General features: G+C 35.0%; 1 protein-coding gene across 1 annotated transcript in view; it reads left to right on the plus strand.

Moving 5' to 3' along the window:
* The window catches only part of LOC106667704 (CAP-Gly domain-containing linker protein 1), an 80188-nt gene that overhangs the window by 44590 nt on the left and 23375 nt on the right, over positions 1–12223 (plus strand). Inside the window, exon 6 of the mRNA XM_024229140.1 lies at positions 4504–4596. Within this exon, the coding sequence (XP_024084908.1) occupies positions 4504–4596 (93 nt within the window). The remainder of the gene's footprint in view (positions 1–4503; positions 4597–12223) is intronic.

Consider the following 12223-nt stretch of genomic DNA (forward strand, 5'->3'; position numbering starts at 1 on the left):
AGTGTCTATGACTTAATTAAATCTTTAACTTACAAATATACATAGTTTTACAAGAAACAATTACATACTTTTAGAAGAAATTTTTCGAATTCAGATGTAAAATTTTTGTGTACATTAAATTTGTTTTGCGTTTGTATTGGTTACTTTTCCTTTAATACTTCTAGATGTTAACATATTTTTCTTGCTGAAGGTACTTGTTCAAAACTACATCTCTCAGTTTTACATTAAAGCTGAGTTAGGTGTAGATTTGTTTAAGTACTATCGGAAAAATTGCTCAATTGTAAAATTAAATTTAAGGTTGAAGAGGTAAACATTTTCCTTGGGAGAGACCTGAGTTGATAAAAGTAAAACCACCATTTTAGGTTTCCTTGACTAAATATTTACTCCTTTATGGAAAAGGCCAGTATTTAATTGATGATTAAACAATCATTTGGGGTTTATTTTGCTTTTGTAATTGCACCAAGTTTATCGGACCATTTGTGATGTAAATAACAAACGGTATCGTGCAAATTAGTGAATTTAGTCAAATTTTGATGCCTAGATAGTCGTATATACAATCACATACAATAACCTTATCAACTCACTTACAAACAAACATGCTAAGTATCAAAAAACACACACACAGAGCACACTTACACGCAAAGAAACGAAATCACAAACGAACAATCAAAAACCCAAACAACCATACACACAAATAACAGAAATAACAACCACATACACAGAACTCACTTGCACACAAACAAAAGAAATAAACACGCAAAAACACACACAGAACACGTTTACACACAAACAAAGCAAATAAAAAACACACATAACCCTTACTCACAAACGAACTATCAAATACATATACCCACACACAAACAAACGAAATAGCAAAATACACATAGAGCACACTTACACAGAAACGGACAATCGAAATAACAAACACATACACAGAACACACAAATTCACAAAGAAACACACATAGAACACATTTACACTCAAATGAACGAACATCAAATATATATACCCACATACAAACAAACACACAACACATACAAAGAAGCACATCAATAACATAACTTCACCCACTTGCTAACAATGAAACAAAATAAATAACAAACACACACAACCCTTACTCACAAATTCTCACACAAATAACCATAAATATCTCACAATCAAACATACCCACATCACTTTTGTGTTTTTTTATAAAATAGTAAATGGTCTAATAGATTGTCCCCACCTCGTATTTTAATTTCTTTCAATTTTCGACCCTGTCCAACGAAATCCAATCGATATTATTCCCCTATAATTAGATTAATGAGAGAAGGGAACAGAATTTTGTCCAAATTTTAAAATATTGATTTTTTCAATGTAGCTTTCAATGTCTTTAAGGATAAAATAAAGGCTGTTATATTTTGTAGAGAATCACATTTTATAATGTGTATGCCATTTTTTAATTTAATTATTAATTTTGTTTGTGACTTAAATTGTACTATTCGTTCATCGTATTTTTTATTATAAGGAAAATAGTCTTTGATTCGTATGTGTAAATAAATAAACACACCCAACCCACAAACAAAACAACAACACAACTTCATTCACCCTCAGACAGTCACTCAACACAATCACTCACAAACAAGAGGAACAATAATCAAACGGAGTTTTGAAGATACATCTGTTCAGTCGAAAGAATCGATTGTTGGCTGAAGAGGGTACTCCTGTGCTGGCAAGCATGTAGAATATATGATTTTTTTAATCAGCGGCCGATTCTTCAAAAATTAAACCACAAGATCCGCTTTCGAATTCTGCATTCAAATCAAGCTAAAAGATTAATTATGTTTTTTCTGGTGGGTAGCTTAACATCTATTGTAATTTTTGGTCCCCCAATGCTCTTTTTTTAGGTTTAGACTATTGTTTTTATTTTCTGATTTGCCCAAGTAGGAATTTTTGTTTGTTTTCGCACATTTTTTTTTCGTTCTAGGGGAAAAGGTCTGTCTTTCTTTCTATTCCCCGAATCCCCTGGGACCCATGCCAGGGTCATTTGTGTTTCTAAACAAAATTGTATTTAATTTTGATATTAATTTGCATGTATTATTTTTCCCCGTTGTTCTGGTTCGTAGGCCAAAGAAACCCACTTGAAACGTTTTTTGTTTAGTTTTTGTTAGTTCGGGCTATTTTAATGTTTTCATTCACATTGTAGCACACACAATACACTCACTCACAATAAAACAAAAAGGAAAAATACACATCAAACAAATAAAAAAACACTCACACGATTACACAACGCACACAATAGACACACTTATAAAAATAAGATCACAGACAAAGAAACAAGTAAATTAACAAACAAGCACTACAACTTAGACTCCTTTTCCAACTAGATTCATTCTACTGGCCAGTTCTACAAGAAATCCAGTAAATTTTATTATTATCATACGCTTATAGGTCGAGGGGTTTTAATGTTTTTATTCTCATCATAACACACACAACAAAACAAAGACAAAAATACACATCGAATTAAAAAAAAAACACGATTACACTACACACACAATAGACATACTCAACAAAATAAGCTCACAGACAAAGAAACAAATTGAAAAAAAACACTCACACGATTACACAACACACAATAGACACACTTAAAAAAAAAAGATCACAGACAAAGAAACAAGTAAATTAACAAACAAGCACTACAACTTAGACTTCTTTCATGAACAATCAACTTCATCATAACACATGTAGTGCATAATATACTCACTTACTACAAAACAAAAAAACAAAAATACACATCAAACAAATCAAAAAACACACACGATTACACAATACACCATAGACAAACTTAACAAAATATGCTCACAGAAAAAGAAACAAATAAATGATAAAACACTAGAACTTAGACTTCTTTTCCAACCAGTTTCATTCTACTTGCCAGTTGTACAAGAAATCCAGTATTTTTTGTTATTGTTATATACTTATAGTTCTAGTTGTTTTAAGGTTTTTATTATCATCATAACACACACAATATACTAACTCACAATAAAAAAAGAAGACAAAAATACACATCAAGCAAATCAAAAAACACTCAAACGATTACACAACACACCATAGACATACTGAACAAAATAATTTCACAGACAAAGAAACAAATTAATAAAAAAAAACACTAAAACGAAATTTCTTTCTTAATTAGATTCATTTTACTGGCCAGTTGAACAATTGAAATCCAGTATATTTTATGATTATCATTCATATAATTTTTAAATAAACATAAATTAGCCATATACATCTTTGTTATAATTTTTGTGGCCTGCCAGGTGAATTTAGTTGGGATGGTAGGGCATAATCACTTAATCAATCATACAAGGCCGAACTATTTACATTTTTCCTGTCTGACGCCGCAAAAACTGTATCGTGTTTATTTAAAAAAAAAATCTTTATGTTGATATTAGATCGCTTTGGAGCATTGGGGAGTCGACTTTATGCTTAATATAAATGTGATATTTGCCAAACAATGCCGATTGGCTTCCAAGTTTTTGATAGTTTTCACCCGAGATGGTCAAACTAAGTTTGATAAATTGTGTGTAGCCTCTTTCACAAAATCCTTAACGAAAGATTCTTCTACAACGATATAAGTTAATTTATAAAAGATGACTGGCATTAATTGTCAAAATCCGACCAAGTTAAAAATTGACAAAGATCGTATTATCGTTGTTAATTGAAAGATCAAATGTTTAGCATATCGTTTAGGAGTTGGAACGTGTAATCGCTTCCATTAGGAGATTATTTAAATATGGCACGAGTGTTCACTTCAAGGGCTCGCACTTGTTAAATCCGAATAAGATAAGAGGAAAAGCAATCGGCCTTTTGCCTATTCTTCCACTGCCAGTCGTTTAGAAGAGAGTAAGCATCTGGAGATAGCAGGTTGAGTAGAAATCTTCCCCAGGCCTGGTGGGGATTCGTTTCACCTGGCCCCGGCAATGCCTGTCCTTATTTCTTTAGGATCAGACGTACAAATTGGACGTGCCAGATTGAAACAAAGTCGAAATGTGATTTTTGCGCGGGACGGAAAATTGTGTGATGCTCGGCTCAGCGCTTTTCTTTTTCTCCTGCTTCACTGTCGTGCTGGGCTTCACAGTATCTGTCGTTAGGATTACAAGAGGTTGGCACATCTGTTTATACATACTATTTGCACTACTCCTGACTTGAATGATACTTAAGAAATTATTATGATCGATGTTTTTTATAATCAAACATATCCATTATAAGATAATCCATTGCTTTTTATCATATTTTATCATTCGTAGTTTGTTCTTTTAAATTTGTGAAGAGAAAATGGATGTTTGCCCAGTACCAGTCTGAATTCAGACATATATTTAAAGTTCACTGAACTAGTTTTAAGCTTCAAATATTAAGTTTCTTTAAAACAGAACAGGCATGTTTGTTCATAATTTGACATAGCGTTTATTTATAAGATTAACATTTTTTATTTGTTCGCTAATTGTTTTCTTTGATTGACAGGAACAAATGTCGGTTCGGCAGAGAAGTCGAATCTGGCACGTAAATCGGCCCCTCGTCGTTCGATCCTCTCGACAAAACCGCAACCACTGCGAGGTTAGCTATATTTTTCATATATATTTTTTTTACAAAACATAGACATGCAAGAAATGTGAAGAAAACATGAATCTATTTGGTCTATGATAGGCTCTGGTACTCTCATTTCGGGGTAGTCTAGTCAATCCTTGGGAAGATGCTCACCTCGTTCTCATTTAATTCTCCTTTAGCTAAGTGCTTCACATGGAATTGCCAGATGGGAAGGGATTCGAAGGTGTAATTACACGCGGGATCTGAATTATTTTGACTATAATTTCATTATCTAACTCGGGTCCGGTCTCGAGGTACAAACTTAATTCTAACGGCGATCGAATCAGCAAGTAAATAAAAATTATGTCGAATTTTTGTCGTTTTTGGGTCGTGTGATCTTAATTCTTGAGCTAGTCGACTCATCTGGGTCGTATCCATTGAAAACTGTACAAGCATATCGAGGAAAAAAATCGTGTAAGGTTTTATCAGTTTTTCTTGCTCATTTTATGTCGTATGAGCTTAATTATTGAGCCAATAAACTCATCTGGGTCGTATCCATTGAAAACTATACAAACATATCGAGGAAAAAAATCGTGTAAAGTTTTATCAGTTTTTCTCGTTTATTTTGGGTCGCATGAGCTTAATTCTTGAGCCAATCAACTCATATGGGTCGTATCCATTGAAAACTATACAATATGTCGAGAAAAAATCGTGTAAGGTTTTATCGGTTTTTCTCGTTTATTTTGGGTCGCATGGGCTTAATTCTTAGAGCCAATCGACTCATCTGGGTCGTACCCATTGAAAACTATGTCGGAAAAAAATAATTGTGAACGATTTTTATCGGGTTTTCTTTCTATTTCTTGCTTAATTTTTGCGCTTACGATTCAGCATGGTCGTAAAATCGTGTTTTATATAGGTAGAAAATAGCGAGACATTAAGATCCCAAAAATGTTCACGCCAATTTTTTAAGTTAATGACGGGGACAATTCAATATTTGTTTGCAAGGTTTATAATTTTATTGGCAAACCTTTAATTGTCCTTGCACAGATTTTCAGTTCACTCATTGAATAAACATCGTTTCTCAATTTTATGCCGATAATGTTATTGCTCAACTATCAATAAAGAAAACACTTGTTAAAGGTAAAATCTTTAATATTATTTTTTTGATGAAATGTTCACTTAAAATTGGAAATTTTATAAGACAGTGAATATCGAGGTTTTCTTTGGTCGGTTCTTTAATCCATATATACGTTTTCTTGAAATGGTTTTAGAAATAACTATTATTAGTTTCTCTTCTGGCAAAAGGTGTTTGATTTTTAGTCCTGTTTGGGATGAAATTGGCACAGTATTGCAGATGGCTTATCGAAAAAAATGGCCTAAGATTAAAAAAACCGAACTAAATTTAAAAGGAACCCGAAAAGAACTTTACAACGCAAGTGAGTAATTAGGAGAGAACTGCAACATAAATACAATTCCAGGCCTGGCGGGCATATGCAATGACACTCCTTGGATTCATTGACCCTTCCAGATACTGAATCAAGACAACCGTTTAAATAGTAAACTAGACCAAATGCAAAAGGCTTAACTGGGATTGTTCTTAACTTGAACTTAACTTAACGTTAAAGTGGAAAAGATTGCCGAGTGAACAAACCCCATACCCTACGCCATGGCCTTAGAAAGAATACCTGTTCATTAAAATTAAATAATTGAGACAATTCCTTGCATATAAATTCAAATGATTTGAAAATTGAATTCGAAAAAAAGTACTAGTCATAAGGAATTTATGAAATTAGGTTAGGTTTTTGGTAGTCAGAATCTTCAAGACTCCGCACCGCGACCAATATTGGTCTATTCTGCAATCTCCACCATTGTCAGTTCTTCCTTAACCTTAAGGCTTTTAACAGATTCTAAAGCTTTGTTAATGGTTCTCGTGTGTATCTTTCAAGTCTTGCCTTTTACTATTCCAGGAGTAGGAATCAGCCTGTCTTCTCTCTAACAGAGGACATGTTCCACAGTTTCTTCTTATTTCCGCTACTCTAAGCCTACAGATTTTCTCTGGAGTCGGCGATGTCCAATTAGCAGTTTTACTATCATCATGTTTAGTTTCTCATATCCATATAGATTTGTTGATGTTAGGTTAAGGTTGAAAGGTCTCTTCACGATCAATATTGGTCTATTGTTCAATCTTCCTTATTCTCTAAAGCCCTTCGTTAAGTTTAAGGCTTTTTATCAGATACCAAAGCTTTGGAAGGACTCGTGTGTATTCCTCAGGCCTGTTTTTTTTTTTTTTTTAATCCTAAGAGGATTTGTCCATATATCTAAAATACCTTTTGCATTGCATCCTAAGGTAGGACCTGTGTATCTTTCAATCCTTGGCTTTTACAATCCAGGAGTAGGAATCTCAGCACAACCTTCCTACTGGATAATACACGGCATGATCCGCAGTTTCTTCTTCTTCCTGCCAATATTTGCACTGGCGTGTTTCTGCTTCTCCGAGTCTACACACTTGCTTCCGGAGGCAGTTTCCAGTCAGTAGTCCTATCATCTTATATTAAACTTAGCTAAGTGGTTAAACGGTTAGTTTCTCTGATTCATATTTGTTGATGTAAGGTTAAGATTAAAAGGAATCGGCCTCTTTTCGACCAATATTAGTCTATTGTGCAATCTTCCTTATGATTTAGATCTCTTCGTTAGCTTTTTTTAGAGGCTTTTGGAAGATCCGAAAGCTTTGTCAAGGGCTTCCGTCTGTATTCTTCAGCTTTGGGCTTTTCCTCTACCAGGAGGATTTATTGATGCATGTAAAAAGCTTTTGTACCGCATCTACAAGGTTGGAGGTCGTATGAGTAATAGCTCATTTTTAGCTTGCAGCGTTTTATTAGCTAGGTTGAGCTTGCTTCGCGCAAATGTAATAAAAATACAGTGGGAATGAAATGCAAAAAGATAAAATACTTGGAAGTTGCGTTCAAAACACTAGAAGGGATGAGTTTACAGGATGGCCACTAGTAGGACCAAAGTACAAGTACCATAAAATAATAGTTCATGTTCAAATCAACAAAGGGCCGACAGATCTGTCGAATCAAGACCGGACACAACTTTGCGCGGTTGTTAACTGTACATGTCGATCAAGTAGGTTATGCCATGAAAAATAAGAAACCGCAATGCAAATTTATGTTACTGATAAGGTTTTTATTTATGAGCAACTATGTACAAACGGTGTAGCACGACCTTAACACGCGGTCATCCACTGGACATAAACAAACTGCCGAAACACACACGGGAACATTAAACCTTGCTATTAATTAAATCCATTAGATTTCGTGGTCCGATTGACCAAATAACTTCTTTCAGTTAATTAATCTTTATGTAAGGTATTGGTTGGGATAAAAAAGTCGGTGTCACGAGTGGGATTCGAACCAACGACCTTCGGCTAAACACGCCGCTGCTCTACCACCTGAGCTATCGGACACCAACTTCCTACCTCAACCCACCTTTCTGCCATTTTTCAAATGTCGTGTAATCTATTTGATTCTCGGCGACAAATGAAATGGCCACGGAGAGCTTTAGTGAAGATATACTTCATTTTACTTATTAAATCCCTTAGATTTCGTGGTCCAATTGACCAAGTACCTTCTTTCAATTAATTAATCTTTATGTAAGGTATTGGTTGAGATAAAAAAGTGGATCGAAGTCACGATAGCTCAAGTGGTAGAGCGGCGGCGTATTTAGCCGAAGGTCGTGGGTTCGAATCCGGCTCGTGACACTGACTTTTTTATGTCAACCAATACCTTACATAAAGATTACTGCTATTAATGTTTAATGAGAAAGAGATGAGGAAGAGAAAAAAGTCAAAAGTTATTGAAATTTGTATTTAGCTTTCAACTTAATTGCCAGGTTTCCTTTATGCTGTTTCCTTCAACAAATCCTATTAATACCGTATAAATTTACGTCTTAATAACAAGGAAGGAGGACAATCTGTTTAAATTCTTAGAGGCAAACAGAGGCAGCAATTTTTTCAGACGGGCCTCGTTGACTAAATGGTTTGATTGCCGGGGAAACGACATGATTGAAGGGAGAAACGCGACAAAAACGACGGGGTTCGAGTTGATTTCTTAGCCGACAAAACGGACAATGCTAGCTATAAATAGGCATGAGAAACTCATCTCTGCGTGGTTTTTTCATTACCTGAAATTCGGTTATCTTTTAATCATAAACGAAGTATTCCCCAAGGACATGTTGATGTGGGTCTCCGGAAGATAATAACCAAGACCATTTTGACCTCACAAGAATTAGATGGAAAATTGTATAACATATAAACTTTTCTATGAACTATAATTTTACTATTTATAAATGTTTCTTTAGTGATAAAGTCGATAATTTTAGTAAAAATAATTGAGATGGGGTATCTTGATGTTAGTTCAGTTTGAATATTTTCCTTTAATTATTGACAGTCTAAAATAGCTACAGTAGCTAAATAGGGTTTTATTTGATGAACGGTATATTTGAAAACTGCTACCCATGTCAATTCAACAAGTCGTAATATTGACTAATCCAACGGTCATTTCTGGTTCTCTTACCATTTTGGTCAATTTAGACATGCATTGCTATTTAGTTGTTATTACTCAGTGACCCAAAAAGCTTAGTAAGATTAGTATGCTTACCAAGTTAAACCTTCTGTGCCATAGGAACCCCACACTATCAATGTGTATCTTAGAAGGACAAAAATAAAATGAAGGAACAATGGAATTCGCTCATTGGGCACAGGCAATCCAAGAATCTCCTAACAAATTTCGGAAGAAAAGAAATTACAGAATGTATCAAAGGAAGCAGGAATAATCTGCGAATCCTAATAGGATCCTTAACAGGACACTGCAAGCTACATGGACACTTAAAAAACATTGGAATAATCCAAGACAGCACATCCAGATTCTGCAAAGAGGCAGAGGAGACTCCAACACACCTCCTAACAAACTGCGGTGCTACACTTGCCCGTAGAAGAAAGTGCTTTGGGATGTACAATGTGCCCATAGAAGAGCTTCAACCACTGAAACCGGGCCCATTAATTAAGTCTCTTAATTAACTACGGCTTACCGGTGTGCTTTAGGCACAGAATGGAGGTTCTTAAATGGCGCAGTATATTACACCCTGACTATTACATCTACATCTACATGCTTAGCACGTTCAATAAAGAATAGTGCTAGCTGGGGGTCAATCGTTTGAATGACCACCAGATGATCCAAATAAACAGGCTGGGTTCCGGTCAGGATTCTCCAATACCCCTCAAATAAAGTGTTTGTTTTGGATTTGGATTTATGGAAGCTCACATCAGCACATGTATGCAGAGCGCCTATCACTTCACGCATCCATCGGCAATTCCACTTTTCATGCTCTGGCTCATGGTAAAGTCTTAATGGGAAAGCAAATTCAGTTGTTACTGTCAAGTTTTCGACCTATTTATGGTCATCATCAGGGTAAAACAATCTTAAATATGTCTACAGATTGACATATTTAAGTTTTTCATAGACGATTTCAAATTTATCTGAAGACCGGGTCAGTTGCCGAGGACTGTGCACAGTTTTGTTTGACCTGATGTTGACCTTAAAATAGGTCGAAAGCTTAGCAGTAGTTTTTCAATTAATTAATCTTTATATAAGGTATTTGTTGAGATAAAAAAAGTCAGTGTCACGAGCGGGATTCGAACACACGACCTTCATCTACATACGCCGCTGCTCTACCACTTGAGCTATCGTGACTTCGATCCACTCGGACACCAAGCTCATGTTAGCTCAAGTGGGAGAGGAGCGTAATTAACCGGGTTCGAATCCCGCTCGTGACGCTGACTTTTTATCTCAGCAAATATCTTTATAAAGATTAATTAATTGAAAAACGTTTTTCGCTCAATCGGACCACGAACTGTAATGAGCTTAGCAGTAGTTTAACATAGCTAGCCAAGCTAAATTACTAACAAGGTAAATGAGGATAGGCAGACAAGGATGACAGTGACTATTAAACAATAGTAATCAGTTAGTTCGACTAGGACATGGACTTTGTGTACAAACATAGGAGAGTGTAAAGCTCTTCAGTTTGAACCTCGCCTAAGCCATAGGGTTTTTATTATGTTTTTCCCTTAAATTGACTTTTGTTTTTTGGATACACACTTTAAAAATAAATTGGGGGCGTCGGTGTCCGCAACGGTTTAGGCATTGAGACGGCGCTCATCACTGTAAGGTAAAGGTCTCGGGTTCGAATCCAGCATACTTCGAGCCCGACATACTTACAAATGGGCTTTTTTTTCAAAAACACCGGCACGCTGAGGGTTGATATGACCTCTGTTGTTGCGAACCCTCGTTAAAATAAATAAATAAATATATATATTAATCAGGAGGTTATCATGTAAACTTGTACTCTGATGTAAAAATGTATAAACTATTGTTATTATTGAATAAAGAATCTGTTCTATTTAATTTGATTTAACAAATTATTTTCCAACACAAAGAGAGAAAATGCAATTTCTACCCTTAAATATTCATATCTTTATTCACTGTCCTACTGCCAAAATATTTTTATATATGAAAGATTAGGGACAGATAGACTGTATGACATTGTTTATTTTTATGTCTATAATAAAAAAATCTCACTTGGACGAGTGTGAAATTGCTTCTTCGCCATAAAAAGATAAGATTTAATATCATACAAGTTAAGTTCTTAATAAGTTTATTGCTTTTTGATGTTTTAATGTGAGCTTTAGTGTTGTTAGTTCTCACTTTCTCCTTTCCTCTCCCGCCCCCTCAAACCTGGGATTTTCTGCTTCATTAAATCCCGTTTGGACAGATTACAACGTTTGCAACTAATACATTGTTTCTGAAAAATCCATTCCCATGGGAAGGAAGTGCCATGGGAAAGGAACGGATCTGTCCAACGGGCCAATTTCACTTTAAACTATAATGCGAGAAACTGAAAGGAAAATGGGTAATTGGTGAGAAAATTACGCAATACTTTGGCACCGGATCTTTTGAACTTGCAATGGCAGGTGTTTTTTTTTTTTAATAATTTATTTATAATTTGTAAAACGAGCTCCTGGATAGCATAAAATATAAAGAGAATGGAGAAAGTTCGCGAAAATGTCCACAACTTAATAGACTTCCAAATGATGAAGACGTTTTGGCTGCATCATTGATTGGAATTTCTAATATAGGTGTAAATTACCAGTCTTTTTTGCCGCGGTTTTCTTTTTCAACGAGACAAAAGAAAGTCTTTATTGAAAGGCGGAAACCTTCCGGTTAATTTTCAATCTTCGCTATTTTAAAAATTTTGATTGCAGTCCTAACCCAATGGGGTGATAATACAATAAATAAATAAAACAATGTAAAGATGTGCTCGAGGAAATGTAGCGCAGAACGAAGGCCGATGTTGATTGAACCCGACATTACACAATAATGCACATCCTCATGATAGAAATATGACTTTCACAGCAAAGGCCAAGATAATTCATAATACTTAAGTATTGATGTAAACATCTCTTTAATTGGCTACTTACATCGTGGTGAAAATTAACAATTTAACCACTTTTTTTTCTTTTCGAAGTTATTTGGTGTGTACGTGCTTCGACCACCGATCACTGAGAAATCTGGTAAGAACAAATAACTTGTGGTGAAATTGA

The sequence above is a fragment of the Cimex lectularius genome, unplaced genomic scaffold (assembly GCF_000648675.2).
Source record: "Cimex lectularius strain Harlan isolate CLEC.00 unplaced genomic scaffold, Clec_2.1 scaffold200, whole genome shotgun sequence".
NCBI lineage: Eukaryota > Metazoa > Arthropoda > Insecta > Hemiptera > Cimicidae > Cimex > Cimex lectularius.